Genomic DNA, 23,608 nt, shown 5'->3' with positions numbered 1-23,608 from the left:
CAGCTTCTATATACTCATCGGATGAGAGTGAAGGACTCTCATAGTCAAGAGCTTGATCATTGCTAATGCCATTGTGAAGAGTGACACCTACTGGTGGATCTGGGGAACAACCGCTTCATTTTCCTTAATGTCCTGCACTATACATTGTTATGAAACTATGTGGCATCGAAGAAACATTCAACAAAATAGTGAAAAACTGGATTTACAAAAGCACTCGAATGCATATACTATACTATTATGTTATGGTTCATTCCATTGTCTTAATTGAAAAGTAGACTACAGTAACTAACAGTTTGGCATACATATGATGTGTCATTCTTCTTCCACTACATTCTCACGTTTAGGGATTAAGTGGTAAGACATCGGCGAAAATAGGGCCCCAAATCTCTTTGCTGAAGTGAAAATAGCCGATCTATACACTCACAACGCATCGCGTAGCAACAAGTGATAGCAACAACTATTCCATTTATCAAATGTTAACCTATTAGTTCACCCCCCAAAATTACTTTTTTTCCTTTTTTTTTTGTATTACTCATCCCATGGAGACTTGAATTTGTGGGTATCTTTTAGTTGTTGTCGCATTCTTAAGCCAATAATTTGATGACCAGCTCCCTATGCTCTCTATACTCCCTATGGAGACATAAAGGAGACTCAAAGGCTCCATTCCCACCAAAATATCGAGTCGAAAATAGTCGAAAATCGTTGTTCCAGGGACCCCCCCAGAAGCAAAGATTTGAGTTAAAAACATTCGCTCTGAAAGAATATATATAAAGATGTGCGCCACATTTCACAAATTTAGAAAAAAAATAGCAGATCTACAAGCTCGTAGCGCGGCACTGTAGATCTGCTATTTGTTAACAGCAAAATCACAACATAATGCTTAAAACACCAAAATGGGTTCCCGTTCAGAATGGGTTAAGCAACTAGTCGACTATTGAACTAGTCGACTAGTAAATCCACAAGTTGACCTTGTTGGTACTATGTTGACAAAGATTTATTTTTTTCTTTTTTGTAGGCCTCAAGATCAGCTAGATTATATAGTCACCAATGTACACAGTTTATAAATCGTACAAATATTATAAAAAAAAAAAAAACAACACTAGTCGACTAGTAAACTAGGCAACTAGTCAACTAGTAAAAAATCACTAGACAGTGAAAGCCCTAGTCTCCATAGAAGGGAAACCACTGCTGGTCATCAAATTAGTGGCTTAGCGAAATTGCGTAACAAAAACTATCCATGAATTCAATTAAGTCTCTATGGGGTGAGTAATCGATAGAAAAAAAAGATTACATTTTTTTTTGTGACACTATCCGACATGCCCAGAATATGGACGCAATCGGGTTCAGGTGGTTCAAACTTCAAACTCACCAGTGACAAAGGGAGCTACTCACTGCCTTCAGTGTGAGGCAGGAAAAAGCTGTTTTGGAGTGGACTGACAGACACTCGGGTAACTGACAAACTGTCCTATAGAAGTGAGTTTGTTGGCTTGAGTTATTTGGCTTGAGCCAAATAACTGTCAAATATAACATGGAGAAACTGAACTAAAGTGAATAATTTCAATAGACACCAGGCAGGTCGTTTTTTCTGTGTTTTTTCTGTGTTTCTTGGTGAACTCCATCTACAGTTTTATCTTGTGTTTACTAGTTAACCACAGTTCTGTCTGTGCCATAGTAAGCACATAGCCGATACAATCTAAACCAGGACATTCTATGTCCCTTTAAGGGCACATAACAAACCCAATCCATAACATTGCCAGTGATGCATAGACAAAGTGGGCCAGCCCCATTGCAGATATAGAGCTTACAGTCAATACTAACATCCTGATCATTTAAGCTCTCTCTCTCTATTCCACTTTTAGCCGACGTGCAAAGCACTGTTCAATGACGCTATTACATGGGCGGAGGAGAGTTTCTTCTCCCTCCCAATAAAACCATCCCGGTCCTCTAAAACAGGGGTTCTCAACGTTTTTGGCCGGGGACCCCCGAAAATGCTTTGGCATCGTCTCGGGACCCCCGCCCCGCCCCCTCCCGACCCCCAATATAAATTGACTGCTACAATAACCTTAAACCATTTTGGGCGGGAACCCCTTTTGGTGTTTTAAGCATTGTTATAATTTAGCTATTTAAAAATAGCAGATCTACAAGCTCATAGCGCGCCACCGAGTTGTGCGCTACGAGCTTGTAGGTCTGCTATTTTTTTTTTTTTTTTTTTTTTAATAATTTGGGGACCCCCCAAAATAATTTGGCGACCCCCCCGAGGGGTCGCGACCCACGGGTTGAGAACCCCTGCTCTAAAATAAACGTTCCCAACACGACAAACAAACAAGCCCTCTTGTCCTGTGCCTCTTCAGCGCATGACCCGTCAAGTTTTTCACTCAATGACGCCGTGTTACAAAAGGATAAGTCCTCACTCAGCACTACAGTACCCTGTAAAAAAAAAAAAAAGAAATTACAGCTGTAAAACACTGAGCGGGTTATGTAACGCACAACCCTGGACAAGGTTCTGTCTTGAGATAGGAAGTCTGCCCATGCATAAATCAGCATTTTAACCACTTTTGGGCGGGAACCCCTTTTGGTGTTATAAGCATTATGTTATACTTTAGCTATTGAAAAATAGCAGATCTACAAGCTCATAGCGCGCCACCGAGTGCCACGCTACGAGCTTGTAGGTCTGCTGTTTTTTTTTTAATCGTGAAAATGTGGTGCAAATCTTTGAATATATATTCTTTCAGAGCGAACGTTTTTAACTCAAATCTTTGCTTCTGGGGGAGTCCCTCGAACAACTTATTTTCAGATAGGGGTCGGCAGCCAAATACATGAAAAAGGTTTAGCAGTAGCACCACTGACATAGAAACACAGGTTTTTCAGAAAACTGTCATGATTTACATTTCGACGTCAGGCCTAAATGGGTTAACACAAGTAAGAGAGGTGACCCCCATGTCAAAAGACTGTGTTCTTGACTCTAAGAATCTAAAAGCAAATTAGCTTGGGACTTGGAAGTACGGCTAAAACCCAATTTGGACCTTCCAGTACTTAGCAGTAAAACTATCACAGGTCATTGTAAAAGGTTGCCATTTTTGCTGCAAAATGATAAGAAGAGCTGCTTTCACTGCCAACTTTCAATTATGAACGGACAGGCTTCCATCACAGCGGATACCAGGGGTCTCATTTTCCAAATATCCTTAATCCATTTTGGGCGGGAACCCCTTTTGGTGTAAGCATTATGTTATGCTTTAGCTATTGAAAAATAGCAGATCTACAAGCTCATAGCGCGCCACCGAGTGGCGCGCTACGAGCTTGTAGGTATGCTATTTTTGAAAAATCGAAGGACGACTGACATAGAAACATAGCTTTTTCAGAAAACTGTCAGGATGTAGAAGACATTTTTAGAATCTGATCTCAGGTCAAAATGGGTTAAATGATGAGTGACTTTTCATTCCCCGTACAATTTTGTCTAAATTATTGGAAAGCTGGTTATAAACCTGACAAATGGTCTTAATTTGCCGGTCTTATGGGACGGACACTATGGAGACTAGAGAGAATGGAGGCTACCTGCTCATTGAAAGCCCAATATTAAAAAATAAAATCCATGTGGCCCAATTTAACCCATTTTGATCTGAGATCAGATTCTAAAAATGTCTTCTATATCCTGACAGTTTTCTGAAAAAGCTATGTTTCTATGTTATGTTATGCTATGGTTCTTCGATTTTTAAAAAATAGCAGACCTACAAGCTCGTAGCGCGCCACTCGGTGGCGCGCTACGAGCTTGTAGATCTGCTATTTTTCAATAGCTAAAGCATAACATAATGCTAACACCAAAAGGGGTTCCCGCCCAAAATGGGTTATTAAAGAAATACAATTTCCTTCGGCTATTGGAATTGTATGATGTATTTTTTATCAACTCATTGCGAATATTTAATATTACATATGTGGCAGATTACCCAGGAGGAAATAATCATTGAAATTACAGCTTTATATCCGCACCATAATTGGAATGACCTTTCCCGAGCCTCTGCGTGTAATAAAATAACTAAAGCGTAGTATATGGAAAATGAAAACAGTAAGAATATGTATTGTTTTAGTCTTTTGTTACCCCTGATGCAGTAAGGAAATGATGGTTTAACTCTTTGAGAGTTTCATGGATTTCTATATAGTTTTTAGACTTCTCTATGGCAGAATGGCGTTTTTGAATGATTTATTGAAAATTCTCTGTTGTGAATGTGTGACAACGAAAGACCTTCAGAGAAAGCTTGGCTTGTCTGCTTCCAGGAAAAAAATGAACTGAGTTGATAAAATGTTTAGTTGTGGTGTTGGAAGCCATTTAAAAGAGCCTGCATTTACACTGGGTAGTGTTTCTAGGACAACAAAAAAAGTTATGACCGGTTGAAGTTTTATTTTCTAAATAACTTTTTTTCTGCTGGGCGTACATAGCCATGCAATATCTCATTTTAAAGGGTGAGTTGTCTAGTTCAATTAAAATAAAATAAAAAGTTTCTCACATGTACCACTGTAGATATTTTGCCATCTATAAATAGCATGGTCAGTCATGATCAATCTGACCTATCCAGCTAAAAGTCCCCCTAGCTCTGAAATGGAACATCATATAAACTCAATTCTTTTTTGGGGTAAAATTAGACATTCTAACGCACATTTTGATATATACCATGTTTACATAGTCTTACCAGTACCGTGTCTATTCATGCATGTATCTCAAAAACCTGTTGTGAAGAAACAGTTTTGATAAAAAACTCATCCAAGGACATTGTTTTGATATGACTTTGTGCCCATGATATGTATCAAAATATAGACTTGAATGTATACTGTATTATAACAAAAAAATTGGGTTCTTACCATCTACCGTTACAGAGTAAATCACAGTTGAAACTCGCTTAGTCAAACCATAAACCTCAGACTAGTGAACAAAATAGCCATGACAGGTCTAACTCATTGTAAAAGCTTGTCTTTTATTTTTTATGACTACTAACATAATACAATTATAATAAATATTACAGAAAATAAATAGGCCTACATACAAAACAGTTGTCCCCAAACTCCCCAGTGTCCCCAAACCACTGCATTCCAGTTGTTCTTGACGGTGTGTGTGTGTGTAGGCTAAATTTTAAAAAAAAACAACAACTGAAATGAATGAATGCATCCGGTTCAGTGTCGGAGAACTCCATCGCAGTCTTGACTCTTCGTCTTCATCATCATCATCATCATCATCATCATCATCCTCCTCCTCCGATGCCAGTTCTAAATATATAAAAATAAACATTTAGCTGTAGTCAGCCCGGCCAATAGCCAGTTGGGGGGGGGGGGGGGGGGGGGGACGTAGGCTATCTGACATCATCGTCATCATCATCATCACACGGAGACACACTAAACAATGTACAATCATGATTGTATACAATATACAATGAATGCAATTATCATGCAAGCTCAGACGTCAATGAAACGTCATACAGATCTTATATAATACGCTACTGTTAGCTTCACTCCCCGTCCCCCCTCCGATCCTTGTAGCAACGTCATCATAACCACGCGTTGCTTCAGTAAACGATGCATGTTTGTTCTCCGTCTTTGTAGACAGTAAATAAAAGGAGCGAACATTACTCTAAAGATCAGATCGCCTATAAGGCACGCTACAATATAAAATACTTGTACTGCCATGCGTGCATGCCTGCTACGATACATTTGTACTGCACCAACCAACCGATCGTTTCATTTCATCGACACCAACCCCCCCCTCCAGCCCTTAGCCAGCACCAATGCACCGACCAACACCATTAGCCAGCACCTTCGGTGCTGGCTAATGGCTGGGGGCCATCGTGGTGAGTCATTCTGGCGTCATGATCTGACTAGTAGTAGTAATTATCCAAGCATCTATTTGTAGCGATCATCTTATGATTTCTGATCACTATAGAAGGGCATTTTCTACAATAAGATTACCTCAAAACATTCCGGGTTGATCGTCTTCTTCAATGGTTTCCCGGTATAGCTCATCGGACGACGATGGGGAGACAATGAAAAAAGGAGGGAGGGAGCAGCGAGTCTCGCTGTAAGCACTGGACCAGGGCTACTCCGCCTGGAGAAGGCGACTGGGACGCGTATGGATCAATACTACTACCACAAAACTCGCTCAAATAAATAGTACTGCTTTCAACTTTTTCTGCTAGAAAATCGCTCGGGCGAGACGGCAAACAGGCAAAACAATGAAAACTATGAAGACTCCCTCTGCCCCCACTGTTTACAGGGGGTGGGACCAGCTTCCAATGGCAACACGTACACGTGTGTCACGTGACACGGGTTTTCTGGGTAATGTAGTTGGAATATAAGCTCAGGAATTTAAACAGCGCTTCGGAGCATATTAATATGTTTAGATTAATCAAAAAAGAGAAAGACGCCAATTGGCGTCATTGCTCATTTACGGAATTCTGATGAAGACGCCAATTGGCGTCTTTGCTCTTCTAAGGGTTAAGAAACATTTTACTGATCAGGGAGACAGCCGGCAGCAGTAAAGGTGGAGTGAGGAATCCACACAAACCGTCACATCTTTTACAATCCAAATCTCCAGGTGAAAATTGCACGCCCCCATCGATGTGATTTTTTACATCACAAAAAGGCAGGTCTGCCGACGACAGGGAGGCGAGCGATTGGCCGTGCCGAGCAGCCAACAAGTGGCCTATCTATGTTGATAACCGGAGGTGGACCAGATTATCAATGACCTCTTCAATCTAAATTACATATCACATTGACAATGACAATTACCTGCGTTTTGGGCTAGCTTAACGTTAGTGATCTCATTAGCTAGCTACGTAATGTAAACAGATTGGCTTTTTTTTTTTTTATGAGGGGCGCTACTAGCCCCAAATGTCCAGCTTTTGGTGTATGTGCTCAAACTTTGTCCTACACAAACATTAAATGACAATGAATGGGACAATTTTATGTCATAGTGTCTAGTTTACGCCATGATGACATGACGCAAATTGTGATTGGCCGGAATGAGATGACGCATGATGATGTACGATGATAAGAGCGCCATTTATGCTATTCAGTGGGAATAGCGTAAATGCGTCCAGTGTGGTACTACCATATGCTTCAAATAACTATATTGACATTGTCGAACCAATGGGTTCTCTTGTCTAATCTCTACATTTCTCAATGGAAGAGTAGGGAGACCACCTCCTCCAACCACTGCAGACCTGCTAGTTATATTGGACAACATATTCAAATAACGTCACAACACGTGTCACATTTGCCATTGACAATGAAGGGATAATTTACGTCATACGTGTCCGAGCAAATCGACTTTTCTAAACACTGAATGACTGAATGGTTTATGAATGAATGTATGGTTTATTTCGATCTCATGCCGTTGGAACGTTACAAGAAGAATCATGTATTAAACTCTTTAGACATGATCGAAAAGGTATAGGCGGAAGCTAGTAGCTTATTAACCCATTTTGGTGTTTCAAGCATTCTGTTATACTTTAGCTATAGAAAAATAGCAGATCTACAAGCTATGGCGCGCTATGAACTTGTAGGTCTGCTATTTTTGAAAAATCGTAAAAATGCGGCACAAATCTTTGAATAGGTATATATTCTTTCAGAGCGAACGTTTGTTTTTTGAGTGGTGCAAACCACTCCAACAACTGGCTTTGTTAGTACCCGTGTGTGTTTGTGCCTGTACGGGTGAGCATGGTTGCTATGGTTAGTATGTGACGTCACTGACACATAATGTACAGTAATTATAACAATAAATGTGTAGTTGCACCACTCAGTTCACACGGGTGTGATTTTGTTTCAACGTCAGGCCTAAATGGGTTAATGCCTATCCTTATTACATGGTTATATTATATATATTACTTTTATATAACTTATATAAAAGTAATAAGGAAAAAAACCGAAACAAACGACAAAATAAAGGAAAATAAAACAAATTTTAAACACAATAAACAAAACATTAAAAAAAGAACTGTTTTAATTCAGCTCAGGGCTTATATATATTATATATATCACATGAATTCAGTTGTCATCTTACATTTCATATAAAGTTTAGAATGAGAGACTGTCTGGTAGTGACTTGAAACATGGAGACTTACCATCGTCTAATTACGGGATCGCCCAATGGAACGCTGCGCACGGCGGCTCCCAAGACCATGAAGAAGGCCGACAGCAACAGGGAGATCCGTAGACCTGGAACATAATAGGGACTTTAACCATTTCGACCTGAGAAAGATTCTACAAAATGTCTTCTAAATCCTGACAGTTTTCTCGAAAAACCTATGTTTCTATGTCAGTGGTTCTCATACTATTTCATGTCAAGGACCCCTAGAATTCTATGCATTTGGCCACCGACCCCCATCTCAAAATATGTTGTTCCAGGAACCCCCCCAGAAGCAAAGATTTTAGTTAAAAACCTTTGCTCTGAAAGAATATATATTGAAAGATTCGTGCCACCTTTTCACGATTTTTTAAAAATAGCAGACCTACACGCTCGTAGCGCGCCACTCGGTGGCGCGCTTTGAGCTTGTAGATCTGCTATTTTTCAATAGCTAAATTATAACAATGTTTAAAACACCAAAAGGGGTTAACTTCCCGCCCAAAATGGGTTAAGCAACGACGGCTACGGCAGTCCGCTCCGGCAACCGGAAATGGATCAGTGCTCGATAAATAAACCTGCTTGCCGTGACGTCGCAGCCCTTTCTACTACGGCAGAACCTACACTTAAGTTACACGTAGCGTCTACAACGCCATGTCATGATATGATATATGATGATATAGTACTTTATAGTCAGTTCACACTGAAATTTGTCTTGCGACACAGCAGCCAAGTATGTAGAACATATATACACACATTTGACATACAAAGAACAAGACGATTTACATACATAAAGACATGAAGACAAGAGCAATATCCACCGCTTAGATTACCCCGTGGCTACTACAACTCCTGATTAAGCCTCAAGGCCGTCATACATTTACACCGATTGCTCCATCACCTCTCTTATGTTGTGTAATGTGTTGGCATGCTCTGAATGAAGAAATAACACTAATACCAATGTGTCATATTAACCATGTTCATTAAAAAGTTTTTTAGAATAACACAGATTGCTCCATGCAGCACCTTCCTCTTTTCCACTGCTGATCATGTCCAGGCTAGCGCATGTAAGAATTAGGCAATATCGGCAAGTTAGCTGGCGCTATTATTATTTATTTTGTGTCACCATGGGAACCAAAAACGGGTGGTAACCCATCGCAGACGGCTGTTTGCTTAACGATTTTGACAGCTACGGCGATTGCGTCATAGCCACCGTACTGCTCTCGGTTTCATGCACATGATGATATGATGCCCATTGCAGGGAACAACTCTCCCCACTTCCTTGTTCTCCAGTTCCCACTTTAGCCGCCACTCACTGTAGCTGCTAGTCTGGCAGGATACTGTTATCACTATAGCCCGGGGGGGGGGGGGGGGGGCACAGGCACCAAAAGCTCAAGGAATAGAGATCAGAGATTAAAAACGCAGTTTATAGTTAAGGGACGCAATAAAACAACGACCTCTGCATCCACAGGATGCACTACTGTACTGTCTTTTATTCTAGTTTATTTTTGCTAGCTTTAGTTATAATAATCATTTCTTCTTCTGTTTTCTACATGAATATAACCACATTATAACCATATAAAATGAAATGGGAGTTAAATGCTGCAAAATATGACTCCAGTCCTAACGTCGTTGAAGTGTCCCTGGGACTCATCTAAAAGACCATCCTTGCGCATCCCGGGACTCATTACATTGAAAACCTATTTACATCACTGAGAGATTAACCTGTGATGTCATGACGTACTTTTTATTTGTGTTTTTTCTATTCACTTGGTCATTAAGGTCCACAGAATGAGAGGCCTGCTCTGCCGGAAACATTGCAAAAAAAAGTTATGGCCATATTTGTATACTACAGTACACCACACCATAGACAACCTGAACCAATATAAGACAAAACAATCCAATTTTCATCATACTTTAAGTAGCATGTGACATGTCAAACTAGGGGGTTTACATGATTCTGAATCCATTTAAAGCATTAGTTTTGCACAAAAAACACTGTGCCCAATTTATGTGCTTACCTCATCACATTTGTGATGACATCAATCTACCATCAACAGCCTCCACACAGGGCTGATCCCCAGCTAAGCGGGCTACATGGTTGCATGTCTGAAATGTCTCCCAGTACATTCTGTTATTCACACACACACACACACACCAGTATACTATAGTGTATGTATCAGACAGTGGCCTTGTGGTTAGAGTATCCGCCCTGAAACTGGGAGGTCGGGGGTTCGATCCCCGGCCGGGTCACACCAAAGACTGTAAAAATGGGACCCAATGCCTCCCTGCTTGGCACTCAGCATCAAAGGGTTTTATTGGGGGGTCAAATCTACTAATCAAATGATTCCCGAGCGCGGCGCACGGCTGCAGCTCACCGCTCCAAGAGATGGTTCAAATGCGGAGAACAAATTTCACTGCGGTAACGTGTATGACTTTGACTTTAGTTTGTATACTGTATATAGCACTTTTTTTCTGAAATAATGTCATTGTCTGTGACAATAGTAGACCTACAAGTTCACAACACATTGTGAGCTTATAGATCTGTTATTTCCATTACTTTGGTTTCTTTAACCCATTCGACGTCGAAATTAAAAAAAGTTTTCTAAATCATGACAATTTTCGGAAAGATTTGAGGCACATTTTCACGATTTTTCAAAAATAGCAGACCTACAAGTTCATAGCGCGCCACTCGGTGGCGCGCTATGAGCTTGTAGATCTGCTATTTTTCAATAGCTAAATTATAACATAATGTTTAAAACACCAAAAGGGGTTCCCGCCAAAAATGGGTTTTAAAGCCATTTCACAATAGCGGGTTATGGCCTCAGGTTGGGTTTATATGGCCTCAGGTTGGGTTTATGGCCTCTGGAACCCCTGCTGATCCCAGCACATCAAAGGGATCCCAGTTTAACACAAAACCAGTTGGCCTGGCAGTTCTAGTCCTCGTCTGTACAGGCCCCTAGACCTCTTCAGTCAACCAGGGACTGAAGGGCTGCAAAAGTTCTAATGTAAAGAAAATAAAAGATAACAGTAATGCGCAATGTTATGAAAGTTGATGGACCGGTATAGGTGTTGCGCTCCACCTGCACCTCAACAATCCATCTCCTAGGGGTCTGACTGGCACATTGAAAAAGGGAATAGACACCCACGTTCGTATTTAATGTGTTGGTCAGCAGCTTCCTCTGACAACGTTCTACCACTGTCAGCGCCTGTACATGCAATGCTCTTAAGCACATTACATGGGCTTATCCCCGATACCTTGGATCACATAGCTTAAGCTAGTCTAGTATCCATCTAGTCTCTGGATGATCACCTACCACCACTGTACTTGCTTTTCCCCAGGGAGATTAGGGTCCGGGTGGGATACATGTTTGTGTATGCCTAGCTCTGGTCCATAGCCCTAATAGCCCCCCCATAGCCACCTTTGTATACACAAAGGGAGATTAGGGTTCGGGTGGGATACATGTTTGTGTATGCCTAGCTCTGGTCCATAGCCCTAATAGCCCCCCCATAGCCACCTTTGTATAGAGGGTATGCGCATGACATCATCATCATACCCGGAAGTTATGCGATATGCGGGAATGCCTACTGAGTGGCAAACAACTACTTTCTGGCCTTGACAGCCCATACATTCAAACAGAAAAGTCCTATTTGATTGCATTACATGACTTACATTACATGAACAATAAATTCACGTTGTCACTCACTTTGCCACTCGATCTGCCATTCACTTTATGCATGCGCATACCCTCTATTGGTGAGTAGGTAAAACGTTATTTTTATTTCCACAACAGAATAGAGGCTGGTCTGCATTTCATGCGAGCCAGGAAGAGAAGAGTAGCAGAGCTAGTGTATGCCCTAGACCCTAAGACCCTGTTACGGAGTAACCTCTGGGTTTCATGTTCTCATGGTGTTGTGCGTAAGGCATGAGCCGTCTAGAATATCTTTCGTATGTATCCTGTCTCTCTACTATCTGATTCCTACCTAAATAAACTAAAGCTAAAACGACTTTAAATTTAAAAAAAGAAAATAAATCACATGTGTATGAAGTGAGGGGTGTTCTTAGAGTCTTATCATCACATTCCGCCAATCACTTTTGGCGAAATTGGCGTCCTCAATTTTTCTGTCCTCACATCCTATCCTCAATTCCGTGGCTCGGCCAATCAAATCATCGCTACGGGGTACACATGCACACACAAACCTGGGCATAGAAGGGGCTAGCGCCCCTCAAAATTAAACTAAACCCTACCAGAGATGAGATGATGAACTCTGAAACAATACAAGATCAAGCACCAGATACTGTAGTAAGTAAAGTAAAGGCTAAAGGTCTTCCCCTTTAGTTTCACATTGTATAATATAACACAATTTTATGTCAGTGCATTCATTGTGTTTGAATGACACTCCCTTGACCAATCATTCTGAAAACAACATGACAGTCACAAGATCTTCTGTTTTCCTTCTGTGATGACAGACATAATTCAAATAAACAGTGTAATGTTTATGCCTGCCTGCTACCTGATGCGTCAGACGAACAGGGATGTTGTACAACAGTCAGGTGATGCATGGCAACCGGTTTGGGGAGTTGCATTTATTTCTGACACAGCAGCTCAAGTCAAGAGGTGAGCAGTGCACTGTACTGGTGGCTGCTTTGTCTGTGGCTACCATTTTTATATGACGTTTGAGCAACACACTTGGAATATTTCACAGAGGAGTACGCCACTGAAGTGGCCCTCTTGTCTTTTAGTTAGGAGGACTCTAAATGAGGCAGTCCTATTCTTACTAGCCTGTTTGTTGTTACCACATGAGGACCATCGCTCATATGAAAAAGACGGTGCAATTAATGAATAATAGCTCCTAACCTTACATTGGAAAATCCCAAATGTTGGGTTTAACAGGACTGACATTTCTTTGGGGTTGTAAAACATTATGTGCATCTGTCTTGTTCAGTAATCAGTGGACAATAATCGTTTTCTGAAACTAACATGACCATGTACTACTTCATGTAACATTACACAAACGTGCATAACGTTCATTTTTGATCAAATCGATTTTAAATCAATGGCAGAGTGAGACTGTGAGGTTGTTTATAATTAATTACATAAGTCTGATGCCTGTTGGTCAGCTTGTTCTAGTTTTAAACGCTGCATGTAACAAACAGTCAACACACAGAACTCTATGGGCCCCCTGGTGTGTCTGGAATAACGTTTTAATTGTACTGAATATCGATTTTTAACTCAAAGAGACAATATGACCGGTTACAGCTAGCATCACATACAATCACAGACAGGGAGTCAGTCTGCTGTCAGAGCAGGACACTGTGTACCCTATTGTAAACAAGTGTAATGGTGTCGTCCACAGTTGTTGTATTGAGTTGTGCTTTGAAATGTACTGTAATTCTCCAATATGTTATAATAAATTCATCAATAAATAAATCAAAACCACACTGGTTGAAGAAAAAATGAAAATAAAAAAACCACTCACCCTTCTTATCCATGAGCCACATAAACAGGAGCCACGGGATGAACCCGACCGGACCCCACAGCACCAGCACGGCGATGTCGGACTTGCCGAAGTCGAAGGCGCGAGCGGCCGAGTTCTGGATGGGACCCCAGGTGTTCCACACCATGCCCTGCATGAAGCCCAGCATGGAGAACAGGGCCAGGACCACCCATCTTCGGCCGTAGACCCTGCTGTACACTGGCCGTGGTGTGGTGTTGTTATTGCTGCTGGATGATGGCTCCGACGGTTGAGAAGGGACGAGGAGAGGTTCTCTCTCGAGTCTCTCCGCGTCGGTGGTGCTCGAACCCGCGGCACCCATTTTATTAAATACTACTAGTGTTCTTTATTTTTTCCCTCTGTCGTCCAGCAGCAGGAGTTTATAGTAGATCTCCTCGATAAGGGGGAAGTAGTCAGTGTCGGGTTACTTTGTTTTCAGTCTGCCTCTCTCCCAGCAGAGAAACAATAACAACAGACGCTCATGTCATCTGCTGCTACGGTCTGGGAGTTTTACTACTGCGCATGCCCCAGATCAGTGTTGCCAGATTGTGTGAGAGAAGCAAGCAACCAGAAGGTCTATGAAAACAAGCCCAAAAAGAAGCGAGCACTTTGATTAATTGATTGAATACTTTATTGGTAAAAGTTTCATTTATGTAATCGGTACAGGGTACAGTCAAACAGAAATGTAATCAGTACACGTACAGGGTACAGTCAAACAGAAATGTAATCAGTACAGGGTACAGTCAAACAGAAATGTAATCAGTACAGGGTACAGTCAAACAGAAATATAATTGACTGTTTGATTGATTGATTGAAAATTGTATTAACAGTTTGCAGAATTACAGTACATTTCAAGCACAAACTCAATACAAAGGCTGTTAACTGTGAGTGGACGACCCAATTAAGCATTACACTTGTTTACAACAGGGTCCACCATGTTCAATTCATCAAAACATTTAGAGACGTACAAATAGACACTTCTATATAGACAAAGAACAGTAGTACAGGAATTCATCATAATGGAGGTAAAAAGGGAAAATAAACATATACAGTGAGGGGAAAAAGGGGGCGGTGGGGGGGGGATTCAGATTTTACGGGGGCCAGTTTCGAATTGCAGCCATCCGTAGGTGCCCTTTGAGAGCGGTTTTGAAGGAGTCAAGGGATTCGCATGTCTTAATGACTGTTGGTAGGGCGTTCCACATTTTGGTGGCATAGGAGCGAAAAGAATTTAGTCCCTTGTTTGTGCCGAATCAGGGTTGAACATGGTTCGTTGCACTCCCTCTGGTGTTGTGGGTGTGGACTTCGTTAACATTAAGGAAGTATCTACACAGGTACATGGGTATCTTGGTGGAGTATCGAATCTTGTGGACCAGACCCATTGCAAGATGCTGTACTCTGTCGCCGACCCTAAGCCATGCCAGTCTGTCAAAGTGGGCAGGGGTGAGGTGGGTTCGGGGGGTGAGGCCAAGTAGGAGCCTGACCAGTTTGTTTTGGGAAGTCTGGAGCCTAGTTTTAAGGGCCTTTGAGGTGCTGTGGTACCAGGAGGTGCATGCATAGTCAAAGAAGCCTTGTACGAGGGCTCCTGTTAAGGTCTTCAAGGTGTTTTTGTTGACCAGTGAGGAGATCCTGTAAAGGAATCTTGTTCTTTGGTTGACTTTTTTGATTACGTTGGTGGCCATTTTATCACCGGAAAGATTAGCCTCCAGGATGGAACCTAGGTAGGTAATTTCATCTTTACGTGTGATAACATTGTCACCCACTCTAACCAAGAAGCCATTTGCTATGAATTGACTATGAATGAGCCTTAAGGGGGGGGGGGGGGGGGGGGGGGGGTAATCATTACCTCTCCCTTTGGCATGCTGAAAGGTGGATTTTCAGGCCTGTTTTAAATGACACCAGGGATTTGCATTTTCTTTAGGGAGGGAGTCAGGGCATTCCACACTTCATGGGTGGCTGTGCTGTAGAAGGATAATTTGCCCATGTTTGTTTTGAAAGTGGGTGGTACCAGACCGTTGTTCTCGCTTCCTCTTGTATTGTGGCTGTGGGAGTCACTCACTTCTTTGAGGTTTGTCAGGTATGCGGGTACAGAGGGCATAGAGGGCAAAGCTGCATTTGCAATTTTAAATGTCAGTCCCAATTTCAATTGCTTAACTCTGTTTTCTACCCGGAGCCACCCTAGCCTAGACTATCAAAATGGGTTGCAAAAAGATGGGCCATGTGCCCCAGACCGAGGAGTAGAAAGAACTTCGCAAATACATAGCAATTTGAAAATAGCTAAAGCTTGTGGATCTACAATTTTCCCCAAAAATCTTGAAGAAATTTTGAAAAATGTGGAATGTTCTTTAAACATTTTTAACAAAACAAATCTTGTATGGGGCCCGGGTTCCTGGCATAACATGTTTTCAGATGAGGGTCTGGCAGTCCACAGACAAATATATATTAATTTAGGGGTCCTTGACTTGAAAATGTAACCCTGCGTGGTTTAAACAACATTAGGAATAGGAAACAAGCCATTGAAGCCTCCACAATAAACGCAACCCGCAACTATATACAAATGAAATATTTACAAGCTACTTTACAGGAAAAACAAACCCAGCGTAGCGTATAATAAGCGGACATGGCAACACTAGCTTTCCACTGGTACCTCCAGGTTAGACCACGTGACGCGGAAATGGCTCGCCATTATTTTCATATTTTGGGGAAACGGCGGCCCGTCGTCCGCCATGTTGGTCCCTTCACTGCGTCGACTTGAATGGGTTTGTGTTCAACAGCGACGGAGCCACAATGGAGTCACTTTCAGCGGAGAAGGCGGGGAAAGACAGACAGGCGTCCACGTGACTTTTGTTTACTTCCTCTCGTCTTCTCTCGCCACACAGCACGTGTGCTAAAAGGTGAGTTGTTGTTGTTCCCTCTACTCTACTTAAGTTGTCCCACTTGTCACTCCTCCTTTATGATCATTTTTATGTGGCTAGGTAGCCCTGAAACATGACTGCCATGATAATCATTATGACAGTCATGACGCAACTGCAGCCTGTTTTACGCGATCGCTACATTTACAGTCCAAACGTGTATATAAACATTCCGTTTTCAAATATAAAGTACTCACAATTTGTCCCACGGGTGTTAGAGATTTGTTGGTACAGCGATTAGCATTGCTGCATCCCGCGTTGTTTAATAAAAAGCATTTTTATCCGAGCTGTTTTTTTGCCATTGGCTTTCAACTACGCGCCCCTATCGGTCGGGAGGAGTGTGGCAGTCTGAAACACTGGGTGTGTTCGATATAGGCACGCTGACAGCACTGCAAATACAGACTAATAGGCGAGTGCGCTCCCGGTGTGCAACTTTGTATTTCCCAAACGAACCCCGTTTGAGAAAAGTAGCCGGGGAGCTCGGATAAAAATGCTTTTTATTAAACAACGCGGGATGCAGCAATGCTAATCGCTGTACCAGCAAATTTCTAACACCCGTGGGACAAATTGTGAGTACTTTATATTTGAAAACGGAATGTTTATATACACGTTTGGACTGTAAATGTACCTTCTACAGAAACCTAGGTGTTTGTAAAGACGATTTGAAACTAGTTATGGTAACAACTGATGAGGTAATTAAGAAACTGAGTGCCCTCCAACCCCACAAGGCCACAGGCCATGACAACATTCCCTCCAAATTTCTCAGAGACTCAGCCATCTCTATAGCTCCAATCATCACCCACATATTAAACCTCTCCATCAAACAGGGACAGGTCCCCCAAGATTTCAAACTGGCCAAAGTAACCCCCTTGCACAAGAAAGGGAGTAAATTAGACCCCGGCAACTACCGCCCTATTTCTATTCTTAGTTCCATCTCGAAAGTGATGGAAAAAATAGTCTATGAACAGGTTGAAAAGTATCTTGCCACTAATAAATTATTGTACGAGTTCCAATCTGGCTTCAGAACATCCCACTCCACTGACACATGCCTTCTCTATTTGAGCGACCACATCAAACAAGAGGTGGACGCTGGCAAATACTGCGGCATGGTCATGCTGGACCTCCAAAAGGCTTTTGACAACGTGAACCACTCCATACTGGTTAACAAGCTAAAAGCAATTGGTTTCGATAGCACATCAGTGAGCTGGATGCAATCCTACCTGGAGGGGAGAGAACAGATGGTGGAAGTGAACGGAACACTGTCCCCCCCCCTCCCAGTGAGCTGTGGCGTTCCACAAGGAAGCATACTAGGGCCTCTACTGTTCCTAATATATGTAAACGACATGACTTCAGCTTGTGACTGCAACTTGTTCCTGTTCGCAGATGACTCAGCACTGCTAGTCTCGGACAGGGACAAACTGCAGGTTGAAAATGCCCTCAGCTCTGAACTCGGTAAAATCTGCACCTGGCTCGCTGATAACAAACTATCTTTACACCTGGGAAAAACTGAATCCATTCTCTTTGGCTCTAATAGTAATCTCAGCAAGGCAAATGGCTTCTTGGTTAAAGTGGGTGACAATGTTATCACATGTAAAGATGAAATTACCTACCTAGGTTCCATCCTGGAGGCTAATCTTTCCGGTGATAAAATGGCCGCCAACGTAATCAAAAAGGTCAACCATAGAACAAGATCCCTTTACAGGATCTCCTCACTGGTCAACAAAAACACCTTGAAGACCTTAACAGGAGCCCTTGTACAGGGTTTCTTTGACTATGCATGCACCTCCTGGTACCACAGCACCTCAAAGGCCCTTAAAACCAGGCTCCAGACTTCCCAAAACAAACTGGTCAGGCTCCTACTTGACCTAGCCCCCCGAACCCACCTCACCCCTGCCCACTTCGACAGGCTGGAATGGCTTAGGGTCGACGACAGAGTACAGCATCTTGCAATGGGTCTGGTCCACAAGATTCGATACACCACCAAGATACCCATGTACCTGTCTAGATACTTCCTTAATGTTAACGAAGTCCACACCCACAACACCAGAGGGAGTGCAACGAACCATGTACAACCCAGATTCGGCACAAACAAGGGACTAAATTCTTTTCGCTCCTATGCCACCAAAATGTGGAACGCCCTACCAACTGTCATTAAGACATGCGAATCCCTTGACTCTTTCAAAACCGCTCTCAAAGGGCACCTACGGACGGCTGCAATTCGAAACTGGCCCCTGTAAAATCGGAATCCCTCAAACACGAACGCAAGGACAACACAAGAGACGGTCGCGGCCACACAGCCAACTCAAGGTATGGCCACTGAGCCGAATTGGGGACCCAACGCAAGGACAACACAAGAGACGGTCACGGCCACACAGCCAACTCAAGGTACGGCCACGGAGCCGACTTGGGGACCCAACGCAGCTCCTCCAAGGAAAACAAACGAATTAACGGAGCTGAACGTGAATCCCCCCCACCGCCCACCCCTTTTTTTCCCCCTCACTGTATATGTTTCTTTTCCCTTTTTACCTCCTTTATGATGAATTCCTGTTCTGTCTATAGAAGTGTCTATTTGTACGTCTCTAAATGTTTTGATGATTTGAACATGGTGGACCCTATTGGAAACAAGTGTAATGCTTAATTGGGTCGTCCACTCACAGTTAACAGCCTTTGTATTGAGTTTGTGCTTGAAATGTACTGTAATTCTGCAAACTGTTAATACATTCTTCAATCAATCAATCAATCAATCAATCGCATAAAACAGGCTGCAGTTGCGTCATGACTGTCATGATGATTATCATGGCAGTCATGTTTCAGGGCTAGTGGCTAGGTGGACCCTCTTGTAAACAAGTGTAGTGCTTATGGTGTCGTCAGTCGTCCACTCACTGTTAACAGTTTTTTGTATTGAGTTGTGCTTGAAATGTAGCCTACTGTAATTCTGAAAACTGTTACTCCAATCAATCAATCAGTCCACAGCTAGGCTATACTCACTCTACGAACCGTTTGTCAAGGCTGAGCATTTGAATGTACTTAATAAGGGCTAAAACAACAACAACCCACATTCGTTGTATTGTTATTTGAGTTTAAGTAAGTAAGTCATAAGTAAGTAACATCATGAGTAGCTGTACCTCAACATATCAAGTAGTATTGTCGTCTGGCCATCTGTATTACATTGCACAATTGGTTGTATAGGCTACAGACATTAGACAAATACGTATGCAAAGGAATAAAGACAAAAATTCTATATACTAGTCTAATGCTAGGACTATATGTGGTACCATAGCATTCTGATGCAATTATTGTTCTTCTCAGCTAACTTGTGTTTAATTATGTTATTGGAAATAACACCTTGAGATGTAGTACTGTACCACCATGTCGTTTTCAAGGGGTACTGTAGATTGTTCAGTCAGAGGGATCGCTTAAAAGTGAAAGGATTCTTTTGCCACTTGAGATACTTTTGGAACTTGGAACTTGGATGGTAAAATGAATACCGTACAATTACAAATGAACTGTAAACCTACATTATATATATGCAATGCCCGGGATTCGAACTCAGGACTCCCGCGTGAAAGTCCTTAACCACTAGACCAAAGGGATATCCCTCTGGACCGGGGTAGATATTAGACTTTCGAGGCCATCAGGCTGAGGCTCTTGAGCAACTCTGCTACACACTTTATCCTGGGAAAATGATTGGTTAAAAAAAGTGTAATTGTTTTGTAATGTATTGTAAACACAGGGCAAAGTTACATACTATGCCTTATTTATAATTGCATAACCTTCTGTACCACGGGGACCTGGGAGGACCCTTGAAGTCACACTAGCTGCACCTACCTGTTGCTTATTAACCGCACCTGTAACTACATGTAGGAATGGGAGGATAATTGTTGTTTATCGTGATGAAAAATAAATGCTCACAATAATCGTATCGCAGAGATTTGAAATCATTGTGAAGTACTTCCGTCATAGACTAGGCCGCAAATGGCTGCAAATTCTGTGTCACTTAAACCCTCTATGAAGCGTACCTGTAAAGAGTGTATTTGGTGTGCTTTTATATCGATTTGCCGAACAATAGCAGATCTACAAGCTCAAACATTTTGCGAACACCCCCCCTCCCCCCCACAAAATAGGGATGCTGGGGATTCAAGTGGCGAAACAAAAGTGGATTTTCTTTTAAAACTCATATTTTGAGTAGCGTGATAATATCGTTCATTGCAATTATTTTTCCCACAATAATTGTGCCATGTAATACCTCTAAGTAACCCAAGCCTCTGTGACACAACCCACTGTTTGTATGTTATTTAGGAAGAAAAATAACATCCGTACACTACTAGTTTCTAGAGCCCAGAGACCATGGGCAGTATTATGCGTGTCTTAAGTACCAGGTCTTATTACTTAACTTAAGACCTGGAGGCGTGGTCAATGCTGTTTGGCCACTCAGAATAGCCAATTGGCATCGATCACGCCTCCAGGTCTTAAGTTAAGTAATAAGACCTGCCCTGGTACTTAAGACACGCATAATACTGCCCTATATCTCATATTTGCCTGATGAAGACCTTGTAGGTCGAACGTCGCAATTTGTTGCCTCTAAATAAAGTAAGTCTCGGAGCTCTAGAAACTAGTGTGCGGGGATGTTCTTTCTCTTCCTTTGATGTTTGCCTTGATGCCTGACATGCAGCACCTGGGCCTAAATATAGGCATTGAGACGTGCACACAATCTCCTCTCTGTGTATGTTATTTAGGCCATGGCCACCGCCACAGCCAAAACCATTAAGCCCTTTGGCCCAGAAGAGGCCCACGGGATCCTGGGCGCTTTACGTCAGCCCTCAGTCTTCACCGACATGACGTGTGATTGGCCTGTCCGCCGCTGGACTGCAGACCACCTGTCAGGTTGCCTTGGTGACAAGGTCATCAGATTCAGACTCGGGAGAAAAGACGAGACTAACAGTAAGAACCGCTAAACATTTTTGGGGGGGGCTGTGATGCTGTTAATGTACTCTGACATCACACAATGCTTTCCATAGCAGGCCTCCCCCTGTTTAGTGCTCAGCCTCAGATGATAGTCTGCCTATTATTTCTGGTCTTTTACACACACACACACACACACACACACACACACACACACACACACACACACACACACACACACACACACACACACACCATTTATTTATGTCCACACAAAGGAGATGCGTGCAAGGAAATCATGGCATGTGTTTTCAATGATACAACAGGCATGTCACTCAGTACTCTATGGGTATAGAAGTAATGCCAGTAATTATGGCACACACAAAGAAACATCGATTTAGATACATGGGCTGTATGTATACTCAAAGAAGCAGATAACATGCACACCGCCACACTCAAGATGCATAACACACACACACACACACACAAAGCAAATTGATCCCTGCAGTCAATACAATGTACAATGTTGTCTCGACAACAACACACAAGGTAGTCCAGGTGCCCTGAAAGTAATTCACACCACAGCGTCACGTTTCCCCATTTTGAAGGAACAAAACTTCAATGCATTAGTTGTCCTGTGGCAGTTAAACCATTTTGGGCGGGAACCCCTTTTGGGTCTATTGAAAAATAGCAGATCTACAAGCTCATAGCGCGCCACCGAGTGGCACGCTACGAGCTTGTAGGTCTGCTATTTTTGAAAAATCGTGAAAATATCACGAAAAAATCGTGAAAATATCACGAAAAAATCGTGAAAATATCACGATTATTCAGAAAACTGGAGGATTTAGAAGATTTTATTTTTTATTTTTAGGTCAGGCCTAAATGGGTTAAACAGATGCTTTTATCCAAAGCCGTCACAGATCAGAGAGCCCATTCATGTTTGGGATATAGCCCCAGGAAGGACGGAGTGTATAACACGTTTTGGCCTGACGTCGAAATTAAAAGAATGTCTTCAGTTTTCTGAAATACCTATGTTTCTAGGCCTATATCACTCAATATCTCATGTCAAGGACTCCAAAGATTATATGTAATTGGCCCGCCGACCCCCCCATCTCAAAATATGTTGTTCCAGAGGCACCCCCAGAAGCAAAGATTTGAGTTAAAATCGGTCGCTCTGAAAGAATGTCCCATGGTTTGTGCCACATTTTCACGATTTTTCAAAAATAGCAGACCTACAAGCTCGTAGCGCGCCACTCGGTGGCGCGCTATGAGCTTGTAGATCTGCTATTTTTCAATAGCTAAATTATAACGTAATGTTTAAAACACCAAAAAGGGGGTTCCCGCCCGGAATGGGATAATCTTGGTGTTGCAATTACCATGCTCAACCAAGTGAGCCGGCATGACAAATGACCACCAGAACCCAGCATACAATGTTCGTTCTTTACTCAACCTCTATACTCAAAATAGAAGTTCAGTGAGCCACAAGTCCACAACACATCCTAATTCTTTTTTTGTATTTTTTTTCCCGATATATACAGGTTTAATGTTTTGTTTTTAGTTCAATGTTTGTTTGTTTTTTTAAAACGCCATTGACAATGAAGGGAAAATGTACGTCATCCTGTCCCTAACGCAAACATTAAATGCCATTAACAATAATAGAGAATTTAATGTTTGTTTTTAGTTCAATGTTTGTTTTATAAACGCCATTGACAATGAAGGGAAAATGTACGTCATCTTGTCCCTAACGCAAACATTAAATGCCATTAACAATAAAGAGAATTTAATGTTTGTTTTTAGTTCAATGTTTTTAGTTAAATTTGTATTTATTGAGGGGCGCTAGCGCCTCCTATATATATATATATATATATATATATATATATATATATATATATATAATATATATATATATATATATACACGGGTTTAATGTTTGTTTTTAGTTCAATGTTTGTTTTAAAAACGCCATTGACAATGAAGGGAAAATGTACGTCATCTTGTCCTAACACAAACATTAAATGCCATTAACAATAAAGAGAATTGAATGTTTGTTTTGTCACCGTTTGTTTTACATCACCATTACATAATAACCTAATCAGTTAGACTTTAATATAATAGCGCCCCTTCCTTTTTTTGAGTGGTGCAACCACTCCAACAACCAGCTTTGTCTGTACCCGTGTATGTACCTGTGAGCATGGTTGCT

General features: G+C 41.9%; 2 protein-coding genes across 2 annotated transcripts in view; one reads left to right on the top strand and one right to left on the bottom strand.

Annotated features, from left to right (window-relative positions):
• slc49a4 (solute carrier family 49 member 4) overlaps positions 1 to 13,976 on the bottom strand; it is an 88,902-nt gene extending 74,926 nt beyond the window's left edge. Inside the window, exons 1-2 of the mRNA XM_079518684.1 lie at positions 13,583 to 13,976; positions 8,103 to 8,196 (exon numbers count right to left, since the gene is read on the bottom strand). Coding sequence (XP_079374810.1) covers positions 8,103 to 8,196; positions 13,583 to 13,919 — 431 coding nt within the window. The 5' untranslated portion in view covers positions 13,920 to 13,976. The remainder of the gene's footprint in view (positions 1 to 8,102; positions 8,197 to 13,582) is intronic.
• Positions 13,977 to 16,927: 2,951 nt separating this feature from the next.
• LOC306935585 (HSPB1-associated protein 1 homolog) overlaps positions 16,928 to 23,608 on the top strand; it is a 27,386-nt gene continuing 20,705 nt past the window's right edge. The window contains exons 1-2 of the mRNA XM_079518683.1: positions 16,928 to 17,075; positions 21,243 to 21,447. Of these exons, the coding sequence (XP_079374809.1) occupies positions 21,246 to 21,447 (202 nt within the window). The 5' untranslated portion in view covers positions 16,928 to 17,075; positions 21,243 to 21,245. The remainder of the gene's footprint in view (positions 17,076 to 21,242; positions 21,448 to 23,608) is intronic.

The sequence above is a fragment of the Electrona antarctica genome (genome assembly GCF_951216825.1).
Source record: "Electrona antarctica genome assembly, chromosome: 13".
Lineage (NCBI taxonomy): Eukaryota > Metazoa > Chordata > Actinopteri > Myctophiformes > Myctophidae > Electrona > Electrona antarctica.
Note: the sequence above shows the minus strand (reverse complement) of the source record. Positions and strands in the feature narration are given on the sequence as shown.